Source organism: Salmo salar, chromosome ssa10 (assembly GCF_905237065.1).
Source record: "Salmo salar chromosome ssa10, Ssal_v3.1, whole genome shotgun sequence".
Classification (NCBI taxonomy): domain Eukaryota; kingdom Metazoa; phylum Chordata; class Actinopteri; order Salmoniformes; family Salmonidae; genus Salmo; species Salmo salar.
Window position 1 is genome coordinate 3,509,665 of NC_059451.1, and position 20,859 is coordinate 3,530,523.

Here is a 20,859-nt window from a genome sequence, read left to right on the forward strand (position 1 = left end):
CATGTTAAATATAATACATCTATTAGATCTAGGATACTGGTCCATGTTCTACAACATGTTAAATATCATACAGCTATTAGATCTAGTCTAGGATACTGATCCATGTTCTACAACATGCTAAATATCATACAGCTGTTAGGGTTAGGGTGATCTTGAGCTGAAATAAAATGTCCCAGAAATTTGCCAAAACAGACAGAAAAGATATTTCTCTCAAATTTGTTTACATCCCTGTTAGTGAGCATTTCTCTTTTGCCAAGATAATCCCTCCACCTGACAGGTGTGGAATATCAAGAAGCTGATTGAACAGCATGATCATTACACAGGTGCAGCTTGTGCTGGGGACAATAAAAGGCCACTCTAAAATGTGCAGTTTTGTCACACAACACAAAGCCACAGATGTCTTAAGCTTTGAGGGACTGCAATTGGCATGCTGACTGTACGAATGTCCACCAGAGCTGTTGCCAGAGAATTGAATGTTCTTTTCTCTACCTTAATAAGCCAACTTCAATGTTGTTTTAGAGAATTTGGCAGTACGTCTAACAGGCGTCACAAACGCAGACCACGTGTAACCACGCCAACCCAGGACCTCCACATTTGTCTTCACCTGCAGGATGGTCTGAGACGAGCCACCCGGACAGTTGATAAAACTGTAGGATACTTAACAACCGAATAATTTCTGCACAAACGGTCAGAAAAGGTCTCCGGAAGCTCATCTGCGTGCTCATCATCCTCACTAGAGTCTTGACCTGACTGCAGTTTGGCGTCGTAACTGACTTCAGTGGGCAAATGCTCACCTTCGATGGCCACTGGCATGCTGGAGAAGTGTGCTCTTCACTGATGAATCCCGGTTTCAACTGTACCGGGCAGTTGCACTCCACACTGCCCTTTCCCACCTGGACAAAAGGAACACTTATGTGAGAATGCTATTCATTCAACACCATCATTAAGTTTGCAGACGACACAACAGTGGTTGGCCTGATCACCGACAACGATGAGACAGCCTATAGGGAGGAGGTCAGAGACCTGGCCGGGTGGTGCCAGAATAACAACCTATTATCAAATTTCAAATCAAATATATTTATAAATCCCTTCTTACATCAGCTGATATCTCAAAGTGCTATACAGAAACTCAGCTAAAAACCCCAAACAGCAAGCAATGCAGGTGTAGATGCACGGTGGCTGGGAAAAACTCCCTAGAAAGGCCAGAACCTAGGAAGAAACCTAGAGAGGAAACAGGCTATGAGGGGTGGCCAGTCCTCTTCTGGGTGTGCCGGGTGGAGATTATAACAGAACATGACCAAGATGTTCAAATGTTCATAGATCACCAGCAGGGTCAAATAATAATAACCACAGTGGTTGTAGAGGGTGCAACAGGTCAGCACCTCAGGAGTAAATGTCAGTTGGCTTTTCATAGCCAATCATTCAGAGTATCTCTACCGCTCCTGATGTCTCTAGAGAGTTGAAAACAACAGGTCTGGAACAGGTAGCATGTCCGGTGAACAGGTCAGGGTTCCATAGCCACAGGCAGAACAGTTGAAACTGGAGCAGCAGCACGGCCAGGTGGACTGGGGACAGCAAGGAGTCATCAGGCCAGGTAGTCCTGAGGCATGGTCCTAGGGCTCAGGTCCTCCGAGAGAGAAAGAGAGAGAGAATTAGAGAGAGCATACTTAAATTCACACAGGACACCAGATAAGACAGGAGAAATACTCCAGATATAACAGACTGACCCTAGCCCCCCGACACATAAACTATTGCAGCATAAACACTGGAGGCTGAGACAGGAGGGGTCGGGAGACACTGTGGCCCCATCCGACGATACCCCCAGACTGGGCCAAACAGGCAAGATATAACCCCACCCACTTTGCCAAAGCACAGCCCCCACACCACTAGAGTGATATCTTCAAACCACCAACTTACCATCCTGAGACAAGGCCAAGTATAGCCCACAAAGATCTCCGCCACGGCACAACCCAAGGGGGGGCGCCAACCCAGACAGGAAGACCACGTCAGTGACTCAACCCACTCAAGTGATGCACCCCTCCTAGGGACGGCATGGAAGAGCACCACTAATCCAGTGACTCAGCCCCCGTAATAGAGTTAGAGGCAGAGAATCCCCAGTGGAGAGAGGGGAACCGGCCAGGCAGAGACAGCAAGGGCGGTTCGTTGCTCCAGTGCCTTTCCGCTCACCTTCACACTCCTGGGCCAGACTATACTCAATCATAGGACCTACTGAAGAGATGAGTCTTCAATAAAGACTTAAAGGTTGAGACCGAGTCTGCGTCTCTCACGTGTAGGCAGACCATTCCATCAAAATTGAGCTCTATAGGAGAAAGCCCTGCCTCCAGCTGTTTGCTTAAAAATTATAGGGACAGTTAGAAGGCCTGCATCTTGTGACCGTAGCGTACGTGTAGGTATGTACGGCAGGACCAAATCGGAAAGATAGGTTGGAGCAAGACAATGTAATGCTTTTTAGGTTAGCAGTAAAACCTTGAAATAAGCCCTTGCCTTAACAGGAAGCCAGTGTAGAGAGGCTAGCACTGGAGTAATATGATCAAGTTTTGGGGTTCTAGTCAAGACTCTAGCAACCGTGTTTAGCACTAATGGAAGTTTATTTAGTGCTTTATCCAGGTAGCCGGAAAGTAGAGCATTATAGTAGTCTAACCTAGAAGTGACTAAAGCATGGATACATTTTTCTGCATCATTTTTGGACAGAAAGTTTCTGATTTTTGCAATGTTACGTAGATGGATAAAAGCTGTCCTTGAAACAGTCTTGATATGTTCGTCAAAAGAGAGATCAGGGTCCAGAGTAACGCCGAGGTCCTTCAGTTTTCTTTGAGACACCTGTACAACCATCAAGATTAATTGTCAGATTCAATAGAAGATCTCTTTGTTTCTTGGGACCTAGAACAAGCATCTCTGTTTTGTCCGAGTTTAAAAGTAGAACATTTGCAGCCATCCACTTCCTTATGTCTGAAACACAGGCTTCCAGCGAGGGCAATTTTGGGGCTTCACCATGTTTCATCGAAATGTACAGCTGTGTGTCATCCGCATTGCAGTGAAATTTAACATTATGTTTCCGAATGACATCACCAAGAGGTAAAATATATAGTGAAAACAATAGTGGTCCTAAAACGGAACCTTGAGGAACACCGAAATGTACTGTTGATTTGTCAGAGGACAAACCATCCACAGAGACAAACTGATATCTTTCCGACAGATAAGATCTAAACCAGACCAGAACTTGTGCGTGTAGACCAATTTGTGTTTCCAATCACACCAAAAGAATGTGGTGATCGATGGTATCAAAAGCAGCACTAAGGTCTAGGAGCATGAGGACAGATGCAGAGCCTCAGTCTGACGTCATTAAAAGGTAATTTACCAGCTTTACAAGTGCAGTCTCAGTGCTATGATGGGGGCTAAAATCAGACTGAAGCATTTCGTATCCATTGTCTTCAGGAAGGCAGTGAGTTGCTGCGCAACAGCTTTTTCCAAAATTTTGGAGAGGATTGGGAGATTCGATATAGGCAGATACAGTGGGGGAAAAAAGTATTTGATCCCCTACTGATTTTGTACGTTTGCCCACTTACAAAGAAATGATCAGTCTATAATTTTAATGGTAGGTTTATATGAACAGTGAGAGACAGAATAACAACAAAAAATCCAGAAAAACGCATGTCAAAAATGTTATAAAATGATTTGCATTTTAATGAGGGAAATAAGTATTTGACCCCTCTGCAAAACATGACTTAGTACTTGGTGGCAAAACCCTTGTTGGCAATCACAGAAGTCAGACGTTTCTTGTAGTTGGCCACCAGGTTTGCACACATCTCAGGAGGGATTTTGTCCCACTCCTCTTTGCAGATCTTCTCCAAGTCATTAAGGTTTCGAGGCTGATGTTTGGCAACTTGAACCTTCAGCTCCCTCCACAGATTTTCTATGGGATTAAGGTCTGGAGACTGGCTAGGCCACTCCAGGACCTTAATGTGCTTCTTCTTGAGCTACTCCTTTGTTGCCTTGGCCGTGCGTTTTGGGTCATTGTCATGCTGGAATACCCATCCACGACCCATTTTCAATGCCCTGGCTGAGGGAAGGGGGTTCTCACCCAAGATTTGACAGTACATGGCCCCGTCAAATGATGTGGTGAAGTTGTCCTGTCCCCTTAGCAGAAAAACACCCCCAAAGCATAATGTTTCCACCTCCATGTTTGACGGTGGAGATGTGTTCTTGGGGTCATAGGCAGCATTCCTCCTCCTCCAAACACGGCGAGTTGAGTTGATGCCAAAGAGCTCCATTTTGGTCTCATCTGACCACAACACTTTCACCAGTTGTCCTCTGAATCATTCAGATGTTCATTGGCAAACATCAGACGGGCATGTATATGTGCTTTCTGGAGCAGGGGGACCTTGCGGGCGCTGCAGGATTTCAGTCCTTCACGGCGTAGTGTGTTATCAATTGTTTTCTTGGTGACTATGCTCAGAGCTGCCTTGAGATCATTGACAAGATCCCCCCGTGTAGTTCTGGGCTGATTCCTCACCGTTCTCATGATCATTGCAACCCCACGAGGTAAGATCTTGCATGGAGCCCCAGGCCGAGGGATATTGACAGTTCTTTTGTTTCTTCCATTTGCGAATAATCGCACCAAATGTTGTCACCTTCTCACCAAGCTGCTTGGCGATGGTCTTGTAGCCCATTCCAGCCTTGTGTAGGTCTACAATCTTGTCCCTGACATCCTTGGAGAGCTCTTTGGTCTTGGCCATGGTGGAGAGTTTGGAATCTGATTGATTGATTGCTTCTGTGGACAGGTGTCTTATACAGGTAACAAACTGAGATTAGGAGCACTCCCTTTAAGAGTGTGCTCCTAATCTCAGCTCGTTACCTGTATAAAAGACACCTGGGAGCCAGAAATCTTTCTGATTGAGAGGGGGTCAAATACTTATTTCCCTCATTAAAATGCAAATCAATTTATAACATTTTTGACATGCGTTTTTTTTCTGGATATTTTTGTTGTTATTCTGTCTCTCACTGTTCAAATAAACCTACCATTAAAATTATAGACTGATCCTTTCTTTATCAGTGGGCAAACACACAAAATTAGCAGGGGATCAAATGCTTTTTTCCCCCACTGTAGTTTTTTATATTTTCTGGGTCAAGGTTTGGCTTTTTCAAGAGAGGCTTTATTACTGCTACTTTTAGTGAGTTTGGTACACATCTGGTGGATAGAGAGCCGGTTATTATGTTCAACATAGGAGGGCCAAGCACAGGAAGCAGCTCTTTCAATAGTTTAGTTGGAATAGGGTCCAGTATGCAGCTTGAAGGTTTAGAGGCCATGATTCTTTTCATCATTGTGTCAAGAGATATAGTACTAAAACACTTGTCTCCCTTGATCCTAGGTCCTGGCAGAGTTGTGCAGACTCAGGACAACTGAGCTTTGGAGGAATATGCAGATTTAAAGAGGAGTCCATAATTTGCTTTCTACAGATCATGATCTTTTCTTCAAAGAAGTTTGTTAATTTATCACTGCTGAAGTGAAAGCCATCATCTCTTGGGGAATGCTGCTTTTTAGTTAGCTTTGCAACAGTATCAAAAATAAATTTTGGATTGTTCTTTTTTTCCTCAATGAAGTTGGAAAAATAGGATGATCGAGCAGCAGTGAGGGCTGTTCGATACTGCACGGTACTGTCTTTCCAAGCTAGTCGGAAGACTTCCAGTTTGGTCTGGTGCCATTTCCGTTCCATTTGGTCTGGTGCCATTTCCGTTCCATTTTCTGGAAGCTTGCTTCAGAGCTCGGGTATTTTCTGTATACCAGGGAGCTAGTTTCTTATGACAAATGTTTTTTTTTGTTTTTAGGGGTGCAACTGTATCTAGGGTATTGCGCAAGGTTAAATTGAGTTCCTCAGGTGGTTAACTGATTTTTGTACTATGACGTCCTTGGGTAGGCGGAGGGAGTCTGGAAGGGCATCTAGGAATCTTTGGATTGTCCGAGAATTTATAGCACGACTTTTGATGATCCTTGGTTGGGTTCTGAGCAGATTATTTGTTGCGATTGCAATCGTAATAAAATGGTGGTCCGATAATCCAGGATTATGAGGAAAAACATTAAGATCCACAACATTTATTCCACGGGACAAAACTAGGTCCAGAGTATGACTTTGGCAGTGAGTAGGTCCAGAGACATGTTGGACAAAACCCACCGAGTCAATGATGGCTCCGAAAGCCTTTTGGAGTGGGTCTGTTGTCTTTTCCATGTGAATATTTAAGTCACCAAAAATTAGAATATTACCTTCCATGACTGCAAGGTCCGATAGGAATTCAGGGAACTCAGTGAGGAACGCTGTATATGGCCCAGGAGGCCTGTAAACAGTAGCTATAAAAAGTGATTGAGTAGGCTGCATAGATTTCATAACTAGAAGCTTTTTTTGTAAATTGAAATTTGCTGTCATAAACGTTAGCAACACCTCCACCTTTGCGGGATGCGCGGGGGATATGGTCACTAGTGTAACCAGGGGGTGAGGCCTCACCTAACACAGTAAATTCATCAGGTTTAAGCCATGTTTCAGTCAGGCCAATCACATCAAGATTATGATCAGTGATTAGTTCATTGACTATAACTGCCTTGGAACTGAGGGATCTAACATTATGTAGCCCCATTTTGTGATGTGAGGTATTACAATCTCTTTCAATAATGGCAGGAATGGAGGAGGTCTTTATTCTAGTGAGATTGCTAAGGCGAACACCACCATGTTTATTTTTGCCCAACCTAGGTCGAGGCACAGACACAGTCTCAATGGGGATAGCTGAGCTGACTACCCTGACTGTGCTAGTGGCAGACTCCACTAAGCTGGCCGGCTGGCTAACAGGCTGCTGCCTGGCCTGCATCCTATCTCATTGTGGAGCTAGAGGAGTTAGAGCCCTGTCTATGTTTGTAGATAAGATGAGAACACCCCTCCAGCTAGGATGGAGTCGGTCACTCCTCAACAGGCCAGGCTTGGTACTGTTGTGGGTGAGTCTCAGAAAGAGGGCCAATTATCTACAAATTCTATCTTTTGGGAGGGGCAGAAAGCAGTTTTCAACCAGCGATTGAGTTGTGAGACTCACTCCCCCTATCTGGGAGGGGGCCAGAGACAATTACTCCATGCCGACACATCTTTCTAGCTGATTTACACGCTGAAGCTATGCTGCACGTGGTGACCTCTGACTGTTTCATCCTAACATCGTTGATGCCGACGTGGATAACAATATCCCTATACTCTCTACACTCGCCAGTTTTAGCTTTAGCCAGCACCATCTTCAGATTAGCTTTAACGTCGGTAGCCCTGCCCCCTGGTAAACAGTGTATGATTGCTGGATGATTCGTTTAAGTCTAATACTGCGGGTAATGGAGTCGCCAATGACTAGGGTTTTCAATTTGTCAGAGCTAATGGTGGGAGGCTTTGGCGTCTCAGACGCCGTAACGGGAGGAGTAGAGACCAGAGAAGGCTCGGCCTCTGACTCCGGCTCGCTGCTTAATGGGGAGAACCAGTTGAATGTTTGTCGGCTGAATGAGCGACACCAGTTGAGCATTCCTACAGCATTTCCCTCCAGAAGCCATGAGAAATTTGTCCGGCTGCAGGGACTGTGCGAGGGGATTTATACTACTATCTGTACTTACTGGTGGCACAGATGCTGTTCTATCCTTTCCTACACTGAAATTACCCTTGCCTAACAATTGCGTCTGAAGCTGGGCTTGCAGCACAGCTATTCTCGCCGTAAGGCGATTGTTCTCCTGTATAGTATGAGTACAGCGACTGCAATTAGAAGGCATCATGTTAATGTTACTACTTAGCTTCGGCTGGTGGATGTCCTGATGAACCACGTCTAGATAAAGCGTCCGGAATGATAAAGTTGAATGAAAAAAATGTAGAGCGAGGGGAAAACAAAAAATATAAACGGTAATTAAAAAGCAAAAACCGTAAAGTTGTCAGGTAGCAAAGTAAGGTTAGCAATAAAACGCACAGCAGCACGTAAACAAGTCTACAAGTTGTGACCGGAAAACTTATCCCTCAACGTAACCAAGACGAAGGTAACGAGCTGAGATTAGGGGCACACTCTTAAAGGGAGTGCTCCTAATCTCAGCTCGTTACCTGTATAAAAGACACCTGGGAGCCAAAAATCTTTCTGATTGAGAAGGGGTCAAATACTTATTTCCCTCATTAAAATAATTTTATAACATTTTTGACATGCATTTTTCTGGATTTTTTGTTGTTATTCTGTCTCTCACTGTTCAAATAAACCTTCCATTAAAATTATAGACTGATAATTTCTTTGTCAGTGGGCAAACGTACAAATTCAGCAGGGGATCAAATACTTTTTTCCCCTCACTGTACGTCACCTCGTTGACCCTCCGGAGAAACCGTGGGCTCAGCTTCTTGCAGGGCAGGCGGAGTGAGAGGTTCCTGGTAGAGAACACACTGGAAGGGAGTCAGCCCGGTGGAGGAGTGACGTAACGAATTCTGGGCATACCAATGCCAACTTCACCACCAGGACCTCTCGATCACCGATGTAATTCCTCTCTGCAGGAGACAGAATGGCATTGAAGCTCAATTGGAGGTTTGTTAGCACAGTGTCCAAAGAAGGGCCAGATGTATATAGAATGGTGTCATCTGTGTAGAGGTGGATCAGAGAATCACCAGCAGCAAGTGCGACATCATTGGTATATACAGAGAAAAGAGTTGGCCCGAGAATTGAACCCTGTGGCACCCTCATAGAGACTCCCAGGTCCTAGTATACCTCTGGGATGTTGGGCTGAAGGGCAACCACAGGACTCTCAACTGACGTGGAACCAGAGAGGACAGGAAAGTAGGTCCTCCAGCATTCGGGTGTCCAGTCCGTGATTTTAATCCTTGACTATGAGATGATGGAGTTATGGCGTTGAAGCCAAGGGAGGCTGAGTATGATCTTGTGAGCTGGTGCACTGGTGATGAAGAAGGGAATGTTCTCCTGATGGATGGACTCTGCGGTGAGGGTGAGTGGTTTGGTGATGTGTGTGATGGTCCCAGAACCTGGTGGCCGATTTATCGAGGGCTTGAACTGGGAAAGGAGAGGAGAGTGGGTATGAGGTGATGTTAAGAGAGGAGGCAAGGGTCTGGTCAATAAAGTTCCCCGTGGCACCGGAATCCACTAACGCTGTAGATACAGTACATGAGGGACAGCCAGCTAGTGTGATCAACACCAAAAAGGGTTTGGCAGAAAGTGATGAAGAGGGGATACTCACACACTCTGCTCTCCTGGATCCCGAGTTGGGACGTACCGGACACTGCTGGAGCTGGTGCCCTCCTTGACCACAATAGAGACGGAGCCCCAGCTGTTTCCTTCTGCTTCACTCAGTCGCTGGGAAGCGTGTGGCCGTCATATTTATCAAGGAGGGACAAATGGGAATCGCTGACCTGAGTGGGTTGCTGAATGGGCTGGTGTGCTGGCTCTCTGGGTCGACTGGTGGTAGAGTATCCTCCGCTAGTTGAAGGCAACGCCTCTTGGGTATGTTTGAGACATTGAACACTGCAAAGAACCTCTTCTATAGCAGTCCCCAGTTGCGCCAGCTGGTCATGGTGTTGACGAAGTAGGTATCTCTGCTCGTCGACCATCTGGGAGATGTTCTGATTTCCTGCTGCTTCCATTTGTTGAGGCAGTACTCTGTAACGTAGACGCTGGGAGTCAAGATGCAGGTGATAAGTTTAATACAACAAAGGACATGGAACAATACAACATAGGAGAAGCTTCTTGAAACACAGAAACAATACTGCCTGGGGAATGAACCTAAGGGAGTGCCAGAGAAAGGGGAGGTAATGAGTGAGGTAATGGAGTCCAGGTGTGCCTCATGATGAAGCGAAGGTACGCGTAATGATTGCTGCTAGGTGTGCATAATGATGGTTGACAGGACCGGTGATTAGTTAACCGGCGACATCAAACACCGGAAGGGAGGAGCGGGAGTAGACGTGACATCATGTTTACCAATACTAATACCTGTTACGTTTGGGTCCTGTCTAATTATTTCTGCAGGCGGTTCAATTGCTAGTGAAAACAGGAAGGGGGAGAGGGGACATCCCTGTCTTGTGCCCTTTTTTTAGATAATATATTATTTGTGTATATTTTAGCTTTAGGACATGTATAGTTGAAGTCGGAAGTTTACATACACTTAGGTTGAAGTCATTAAAACTCATTTTTCAACCACTCCACAAATTTCTTGTTAACAAACTCTAGTTTTGGCAAGTCAGTTAGGACATCTACTTTGTTCATGACACAAGTAATTTTTCCAACAATTGTTTACAGACAAATTATTTCACTTATAATTCACTGTATCACAATTCCAGTGGGTCAGAGTTTTACATACACTAAGTTGACTGTGCCTCTAAACAGCTTGAAAAATTCCCGAAAATGTCATGGCTTTAGAAGTTTCCGATAGGTTCATTGACATAATTTGAGTCAATTGGAGGTGTACCTGTGGATGTATTTCAAGGCCTACCTTCAAACTCAGTGCCTCTTTGCTTGACATCATGGTAAAATCAAAAGAAATCAGCCAAGACCTCAGAAATAAAATTGTAGACCTCCACAAGTCTGGTTCATCCTTGGGAGCAATTTCCAAATGCCTGAAGGTACAACATTCATCTGTACAAACAATAGTACGCAAGTATAAACACCATGGGACCACGCAGCCGTCATACCACTCAGGAAGGAGACGCGTTCTGTCTCCTAGAGATGAATGTACTTTGGTGCAAAAAGTGCAAATCAATCCCAGAACAACAGCAAAGGACCTTGTGAAGATGCTGGAAGAAACAGGTACAAAAGTATCTATATCCACAGTAAAACAAGTCCTATATTGACATAACCTGAAAGGCCGTTCAGCAAGGAAGAAGCCACTGCTCCAAAACCGCCATAAAAAACCCAGACTACGGTTTACAACTGCACATGGGGACAAAGATCATACTTTTTGGAGAAATGTCTTCTGGTCTGATGAAACAAAAATAGAACTGTTTGGCCATAATTACCATTGTTATGTTTGGAGGAAAAAGGGGGAGCCTTGCAAGCCAAAGAACACCATCCCAACCGTGGAGCACGGGGGTGGCAGCATCATGTTGCGGGGGTGCTTTGCTGCTAGAGGGACTGGTGCAGTTCACAAAATAGATGGCATCATGAGGTAGGAAAATGATGTGGATATATTGAAGCAACATCTCAAGACATCAGTCAGGAAGTTAAAGCTTGGTTTCAAATGGGTCTTCCAAATGAAAAATGACCCAAAGCATACTTCCAAAGTTGTGGCAAAATGGCTTAAGGACAACAAAGTCAAGGTATTGGAGTAGCCATCACAAAGCCCTGACCTCAATCCCATAGAAAATTTGTGGGCAGAACTGAAAAAGCGTGTGCGAGCAAGGAGGCCTACAAACCTGACTCAGTTACACCAGCTCTGTCAGGAGGAATGGGCCAAAATTTATTGTGGGAAGCTTGTGGAAGGCTACCCAATACGTTTGACACAAGTTAAACAATTTAAAGGCAATGCTACCAAATACAAATTGAGTGTATGTAAATTCCCACTGGGAATGTGATGAAAGAAATAAAATCTGAAATAAAAAATTCTCTCTACTATTATCCTGACATTTCACATTCTTGAAATAAAGTGGTGATCCTAACTGACCTAAGACAGGGATTTTTTTACTAGGATTAAATGTCAGGAATTGTGAAAAACAGAGTTTAAATGTATTTGGCTAAGGTGTATGTTAACTTCCGACTTCAACTGTATATAATCTTTTTTATTGAAAATATTATTTCAGCTGGAAAGTTGAAAGCTTCCAAACTTCTGAATAGAAAAGGCCAATCATGACGGTCGTAAGTCTTTTCGGCATGAATAGCCATTATTGATCAATCTATATCTTATTTCTTTGCGTATTGACATTAAACTAAAACATGTTCTTGTATTTGTTTGTAAGTGCCTATTTTTAATAAACACTGTTTCATTGATACTGTATGTATCAAGTCTGTTAAGGATTTTGCCATTTTATTACATATGAGCTTTGTTATTATTTTGTTTTCACAATTTATTAAACGAATGGGTTCGTAATCAACAGGGACTCTCCAGATTTTCCTGGTTTTAATATAACTGAAAAAATAGTTTGACACATGGAACTGAAACTGAAATCTAATTACAAGGTTGCAGAACGTTGAAGTAAACATTTTGTGAGAAACATTGTAAACTGTAATTCAAACGTTGAGTTTCCCTCAATGAAAATGTTGAGACAATTGTTGTCACAATGTTTAATCTATCGCAGGGATATTCAACTTTTACACTAAGGGGTCTAAAGCCTGCTGGTTCTCTGTTCTACCTGATAATGAATTCCACCCACCTGATGTACCAGGTCTAAATCAGTCCCTGATTTAAAGGGGTAGAATGATTAAATGCAGTGGAACTAGCTTTGAGGACCAGAGTTGAGTTTGTTTCATACAACCTAATACAATGTTGTAGAAAGTAACAAAAACGTTTTGTGCCAGCTAGGTCTTCAGCTGCTAGCTGCAAAGAGCATACAGATAGCATTGTGTTTTACGCTCAAAAGGGTCCGTGCGGAAACAGACTTTTGAAACTTTTGGGTGAAAAATGGAGATGTGAAAAAAAATGCTTCAAAATAATTGAACAGCGTTAACTTTGACAGCGCTAATTTTAACATGCATGTTCCTCCTCCTTTCCAGGTGTGCATGGCTGTCGAAGTTCCAGGACAACAGCCAGTGGATCGAGATTGACCTGCAGGATGTGGGTGTGGTCTCAGGTATCCTGACCCAGGGTCGCTGTGATGCTGATGAGTGGCTGACCAAGTACAGTGTCCAGTACCGCACCGATCAGAACCTAAACTGGATCTACTACAAGGACCAGACTGGCAACAACAGGGTCAGTATATAGTAGGACCAACAACAGGGTCAATACACATTAGGACCAACAAACGGGTTAATTTGCAGTAGGACCAACAACAGGGTCAGTATGCAGTAGGTCCAACAACAGGGTCAGTATACAGTAGGACCGGACTGGCACAACAGGGTCAATTGCATTAGGACCATCAACAGGGGCAGTATACAGTAGGCCCAGACTGGAAACAAAAGGGTCAGTATACAATAGGACAAACAACAGGGTCAGTATGCAGTAGGACAAACAACAGGGTCAGTATGCAGTAGGACCAACAACAAGGTCAGTATGCAGTAGCACCAACAACAAGGAGAGTATGCAGTAGGACCAGACTGGCAACAACATGGTCAGTATAGAGTAAGACCAACAACAGGGTCAGTGTGCAGTAGGACCAACAACAGGGTCAGTGTGCAGTAGGACCAACAACAGGGTCAGTATACAGTAGGACCAACAACGGGGTCAGTACACAGTAGGTTCAACAACAGGTTCAGTGTACAGTAGGACCAATAACAGGGTCAGTGTGCAGTAGGACCAACAACAGGGTCAGTATACAGTAGGACCAACAACGGGGTCAGTACACAGTAGGTTCAACAACAGGTTCAGTGTACAGTAGGACCAATAACAGGGTCAGTGTGTAGTAGGACCAACAACAGGGTCAGTGTGTAGTAGGACCAACAACAGGGTCAGTGTGTAGTAGGACCAACACCAGGGTCAGTGTGTAGTAGGACCAACACCAGGGTCAGTGTGCAGTAGGACCAACAATAGGGTCAGTGTGCAGTAGGACCAACAACAGGGTCAGTGTGCAGTAGGGCCAGACCGGCAACAAAAGGGTCCGTATAAATTAGGTTCAACACCAGGGTCAGTATACAGTAGGACCAGACTGGCAACAGCAGGGTCAGTATACAGTAGGACCAACAACAGGGTCAGTGTGCAGTAGACCAACAACAGGGTCAGTGTGCAGTAGGACCAGACTGGCAACAACAGGGTCAGTATACAGTAGGACCAATAACAGGGTCAGTATACAGTAGGACCAACAACAGGGTCAGTATACAGTAGGACCAACAACAGGGTCAGTGTGCAGTAGGACCAACAACAGGTTCAGTATACAGTAGGACCAATAACAGGGTCAGTATACAGTAGGACCAACACCAGGGTCAGTATACAGTAGGACCAACAACAGGGTCAGTGTGTAGTAGGACCAACAACAGGGTCAGTATGCAGTAGGACCAACAACAGGGTCAGTGTGCAGTAGGACCAACAGGGTCAGTGTGCAGTAGGACCAACAGCAGGGTCAGTATACAGTAGGACCAACAACAGAGCCAGTATACAGTAGGACCAATAACAGGGTCAGTGTGCAGTAGGACCAACAACAGGGTCAGTATACAGTAGGACCAACAACGGGGTCAGTACACAGTAGGTTCAACAACAGGTTCAGTGTACAGTAGGACCAATAACAGGGTCAGTGTGTAGTAGGACCAACAACAGGGTCAGTGTGTAGTAGGACCAACAACAGGGTCAGTGTGTAGTAGGACCAACACCAGGGTCAGTGTGTAGTAGGACCAACACCAGGGTCAGTGTGCAGTAGGACCAACAATAGGGTCAGTGTGCAGTAGGACCAACAACAGGGTCAGTGTGCAGTAGGGCCAGACCGGCAACAAAAGGGTCCGTATAAATTAGGTTCAACACCAGGGTCAGTATACAGTAGGACCAGACTGGCGACAGCAGGGTCAGTATACAGTAGGACCAACAACAGGGTCAGTGTGCAGTAGACCAACAACAGGGTCAGTGTGCAGTAGGACCAGACTGGCAACAACAGGGTCAGTATACAGTAGGACCAATAACAGGGTCAGTATACAGTAGGACCAACAACAGGGTCAGTATACAGTAGGACCAACAACAGGGTCAGTGTGCAGTAGGACCAACAACAGGTTCAGTATACAGTAGGACCAATAACAGGGTCAGTATACAGTAGGACCAACACCAGGGTCAGTATACAGTAGGACCAACAACAGGGTCAGTGTGTAGTAGGACCAACAACAGGGTCAGTATGCAGTAGGACCAACAACAGGGTCAGTGTGCAGTAGGACCAACAGGGTCAGTGTGCAGTAGGACCAACAGCAGGGTCAGTATACAGTAGGACCAACAACAGAGCCAGTATACAGTAGGACCAACAACAGGGTCAGTATGCAGTAGAACCAACAACAGGGTCAGTGTGCAGTAGGACCAGACTGGCAACAACAGGTTCAGTAGGACCAATAACAGGGTCAGTATACAGTAGGACCAACAACAGGGTCAGTATACAGTAGGACCAACAACAGGGTCGGTGTGCAGTAGGACCAACAACAGGTTCAGTATACAGTAGGACCAATAACAGGTTCAGTATACAGTAGGACCAATAACAGGGTCAGTATACAGTAGGACCAACAACAGGGTCAGTGTGTAGTAGGACCAACAACAGGGTCAGTATGCAGTAGGACCAACAACAGGGTCAGTGTGCAGTAGGACCAACAGGGTCAGTGTGCAGTAGGACCAACAACAGGGTCAGTGTGCAGTAGGACCAACAACAGGGTCAGTGTGCAGTAGGACCAACAAAAGGGTCAGTGTGCAGTAGGACCAACAACAGGGTCAGTGTGCAGTTGGACCAGACTGGCAACAAAAGGGTCCGTATAAATTAGGTTCAACACCAGGGTCTGTTTAGAGTACAACCAACAACAGGTTCAGTATACAGTTGGACCAACAACAGAGCCAGTATACAGTAGGACCAACAACAGGGTCAGTATGCAGTAGGACCAACAACAGGGGCAGTATACAGTAGGCCCAGACTGGAAGCAAAAGGGTCAGTATACAATAAGACCAACAATAGGGTCAGTATGCAGTAATACCAACAACAGTGTCATTATACAGTAGGACCAGACTGACAACAACAGGGTCTGTATAGAGTAGAACCAACACCAGGGTCTGTATGCAGTAGCACCAACTACAATGTCAGTACACAGTAGGACCAGCAACAGGGTCAGTATGCAGTAGGACCAACAATAGGGTGGGTATACAGTAGGACCAACAACAGGGTCAGTATGCAGTAGGACCATCAACAGGGGCAGTATACAGTTGGCCCAGACTGGAAACAAAAGGGTCTTTATACAATGGGACCAACAATAGGGTCAGTATGCAGTAATACCAACAACAGGGTCATTATACAGTAGGACCAGACTGACAACAACAGGGTCTGTATAGAGTAGAACCAACAACAATGTCAGTATACAGTAGGACCAACAACAGGGTCAGTATGCAGTAGGACCAACAATAGGGTGGTATACAGTAGGACCAACAACAGGGCCAGTATGCAGTAGTCCCAGACTGGCAACAACAGGGTCAGTATGCAGTAGGACCAGACTGGCAACAACAGTGTCAGTATATAGTAAGACCAACAACAGGGTCAGTGTGTAGTAGGACCAACAACAGGGTCAGTATGCAGTAGGACCAACAACAGGGTCAGTGTGCAGTAGGACCAACAGGGTCAGTGTGCAGTAGGACCAACAGCAGGGTCAGTATACAGTAGGACCAACAACAGAGCCAGTATACAGTAGGACCAACAACAGGGTCAGTATGCAGTAGAACCAACAACAGGGTCAGTGTGCAGTAGGACCAGACTGGCAACAACAGGTTCAGTAGGACCAATAACAGGGTCAGTATACAGTAGGACCAACAACAGGGTCAGTATACAGTAGGACCAACAACAGGGTCGGTGTGCAGTAGGACCAACAACAGGTTCAGTATACAGTAGGACCAATAACAGGTTCAGTATACAGTAGGACCAATAACAGGGTCAGTATACAGTAGGACCAACAACAGGGTCAGTGTGTAGTAGGACCAACAACAGGGTCAGTATGCAGTAGGACCAACAACAGGGTCAGTGTGCAGTAGGACCAACAGGGTCAGTGTGCAGTAGGACCAACAACAGGGTCAGTGTGCAGTAGGACCAACAACAGGGTCAGTGTGCAGTAGGACCAACAAAAGGGTCAGTGTGCAGTAGGACCAACAACAGGGTCAGTGTGCAGTTGGACCAGACTGGCAACAAAAGGGTCCGTATAAATTAGGTTCAACACCAGGGTCTGTTTAGAGTACAACCAACAACAGGTTCAGTATACAGTTGGACCAACAACAGAGCCAGTATACAGTAGGACCAACAACAGGGTCAGTATGCAGTAGGACCAACAACAGGGGCAGTATACAGTAGGCCCAGACTGGAAGCAAAAGGGTCAGTATACAATAAGACCAACAATAGGGTCAGTATGCAGTAATACCAACAACAGTGTCATTATACAGTAGGACCAGACTGACAACAACAGGGTCTGTATAGAGTAGAACCAACACCAGGGTCTGTATGCAGTAGCACCAACTACAATGTCAGTACACAGTAGGACCAGCAACAGGGTCAGTATGCAGTAGGACCAACAATAGGGTGGGTATACAGTAGGACCAACAACAGGGTCAGTATGCAGTAGGACCATCAACAGGGGGCAGTATACAGTTGGCCCAGACTGGAAACAAAAGGGTCTTTATACAATGGGACCAACAATAGGGTCAGTATGCAGTAATACCAACAACAGGGTCATTATACAGTAGGACCAGACTGACAACAACAGGGTCTGTATAGAGTAGAACCAACAACAATGTCAGTATACAGTAGGACCAACAACAGGGTCAGTATGCAGTAGGACCAACAATAGGGTGGTATACAGTAGGACCAACAACAGGGCCAGTATGCAGTAGTCCCAGACTGGCAACAACAGGGTCAGTATGCAGTAGGACCAGACTGGCAACAACAGTGTCAGTATATAGTAAGACCAACAACAGGGTCAGTTTACAGTAGGACCAACAACAGAGCCAGTATACAGTAGGACCAGACTGGCAACAACAGGGTCAGTATATAGTAAGACCAACAACAGGGTCAGTTTACAGTAGGACCAGACTGGCAACAAAAGGGTCAGTATAAATTAGGACCAACAACAGGGTCAGTATGCAGTAGGAACAACAACAGGGTCAGTATGCAGTAGGCCCAGACTGGCAACAACAGGGTCAGTATACAGTAGGACCAGACTGGCAACAACAGGGTCAGTATATGGTAGGGCCAACAACAGGGTTAGTATACAGTAAGACCAACACCAGGCTCAGTTTACAGTATGAGCAAGAATAGGGTCAGTATACAATAGGACCAACAACAGGGTCAGTATACAGTAGGGCCAACAATAGGGTCAGTATATAGTGGTACCAACAACAGGGTCAGTATGCAGTAGGACCAACAACAGGGTCAGTGTGCAGTAGGACCAACAACAGGGTCAGTGTGCAGTAGGACCAACAACAGGGTCAGTGTGCAGTAGGACCAACAACAGGGTCAGTATGCAGTAGGCCCAGACTGGCAACAAAAGGGTCAGTATGCAGCAGAACCAACAACAGGGTCAGTGTACAGTAGGACCAACAACAGGGTCAGTGTGCAGTAGGACCAACAACAGGGTCAGTGTGCAGTAGGACCAACAACAGGGTCAGTGTGCAGTAGGACCAACAACAGGGTCAGTGTGCAGTAGGACCAACAACAGGGTCAGTGTGCAGTAGGACCAACAACAGGGTCAGTATGCAGGCTGGGCATTCTGGATTATGCTACTAGTAATACTACTAAATCACAAGGGAACAATTGTCAGTTCCTCTTAGGGTCTTGTGTTCTTAATGGCACTCTATTTCCTTTCTAATGCAGTAGTTTTGACCAGAGCTCTATGGTGCACTACATAGTGTGGGATTTGGCATTCAACCCATCTCGCTTGTACATCCTTCTCTAGAGAGGACTATAGTCTATAGGCTGTTAGTCAGCTGATTGGTTGATGTCAGATGGGCATGTTATCGACTGGCCAATGTCGTGTCTCTGTTCCCGCAGGTGTTCTATGGGAACTCGGACCGCTCGTCGTCCGTTCAGAACCTGCTGCGTCCTCCTATTGTGGCCCGCTATATTAGGCTCCTCCCTCTGGGTTGGCACACCCGCATCGCCCTGCGCATGGAGCTGCTGATGTGCATGAACAAGTGTACCTAAAACCCACGACCCACTACGACCCACGACCCAAATAACCCTAACCTCTAACCCTGTCTATCCTACTGGGCACAGATGTCAGTTCAACGTCTTGTTTTGATTTGGTTAAGTTATCAACTAACGTAAAGTCAACGTGAAATCAAGAAACAAATTCACCATGTCATGTGATTTATGCTAAAAGTTGGATGAAAATATGAGGAAATGCTCTCGCGTTGATTTGTTTTCCACATTTATTCAACGCTATCAAATGTATTTGTTGTGTTGAAATGACATGGAAACCACATTGATGTAATCAGTTTTTGCCCAGTGAGGTCAGTGTCCACCTTGCCCTTCCAACTTAACTCCCAGACGCTTGCCAAAGGGCGACATTATTTAAGCATTTCATTGTACACTTGGCTGTATGACGTGCATATGGCAAATAAACTTTGATTTGTCACTGGTCCGGTACCCCTGTCCAGACACAGTACCCATATAGTAGCAATAGAATGTCTTGATCTCTGACCCTGTTTGTCTTCTAGGGGCTGTGGCAGGCAGAGTGTTTTATTGGCAGAGACCATTGTGTGTTTACCTTTTATAGTAAATAATACAGTATTTAATTTGCATATACCCTGCCCATTCCCCTGCCCATATCCCAATTTGTGCCACCCATAAGTTACAAAACTACATGCCAAGTACACTATATGACCAAAAGTATGTGGACACCTGCTCGTCGAACATCTCATTACTAAATCATGGGTATTAATATGGAGTTGGTCCCCCCCTTTGCTGCTATAACAGCCTCCACTCTTCTGGGAAGGCTTTCCACTAGATGTTGGAACATTGCTGCTATAACAGCCTCCACTCTTCTGGGAAGGCTTTCCACTAGATGTTGGTACATTGCTGCTATAACAGCCTCCACTCTTCTGGGAAGGCTTTCCACTAGATGTTGGAACATTGCTGCTATAACAGCCTCCACTCTTCTGGGAAGGCTTTCCACTAGATGTTGGTACATTGCTGCTATAACAGCCTCCACTCTTCTGGGAAGGCTTTCCACTAGATGTTGGAACATTGCTGCTATAACAGCCTCCACTCTTCTGGGAAGGCTTTCCACTAGATGTTGGAACATTGCTGCTATAACAGCCTCCACTCTTCTGGGAAGGCTTTCCACTAGATGTTGGTACATTGCTGTTATAACAGCCTCCACTCTTCTGGGAAGGCTTTCCACTAGATGTTGGGACATTGCTGCTATAACAGACTCCACTCTTCTGGGAAGGCTTTCCACTAGATGTTGGAACATTGCTGCTATAACAGCCTCCACTCTTCTGGGAAGGCTTTCCACTTGATGTTGGAACATTGCTGCGGGGACTTACTTCCATTCAGCCACAAGAGCATTAGTGAGGTTGGGCATTGATGTTGGGCTCAACACGAGTTGCATTCTTTCAGAGACAGAAAAAAATGTGTCTGCTTGTATATTTAGCAATGGATCCTCTGATAGAAACATCGCTGAAAGACTCTATGGAACAAGGACAACCATATCTACACCCACAAAAACGTGAAGTGCGATCAATATAACATAGAGCCATCGTGACATCCAAAAAGCAGGACTACATTTATATTTAGATCTCGCCACACCTGAAGCCGTCATAGGGTGTACCGTTCAGCGTGCGACGCCCTGACCTGCTTTCCTCCTGGGCTATTATGTGTGAAACACATCTCACTGTCCTAGAAATGCCTCAGACATGATGAAACCAAACCCAGATTCCCCCGGGGTGAAATTCCCCTTTAATTATGAGTTGTTAATATTCTGAGCTTTAAATTCTGGGGATTATCATGTGCATCTTCAGTATGTTCCCATTGTTCCGCTTTAGTGCATTTAACTATA

General features: G+C 45.3%; 1 protein-coding gene across 1 annotated transcript in view; it reads left to right on the forward strand.

The window, feature by feature from the left end:
• LOC106613422 (retinoschisin) overlaps window positions 1–19,775 on the forward strand; it is a 120,428-nt gene extending 100,653 nt beyond the window's left edge. The window contains exons 5-6 of the mRNA XM_014215611.2: window positions 12,712–12,907; window positions 18,849–19,775. Of these exons, the coding sequence (XP_014071086.2) occupies window positions 12,712–12,907; window positions 18,849–19,001 (349 nt within the window). The 3' untranslated portion in view covers window positions 19,002–19,775. The remainder of the gene's footprint in view (window positions 1–12,711; window positions 12,908–18,848) is intronic.
• Window positions 19,776–20,859: the final 1,084 nt, after the last annotated feature.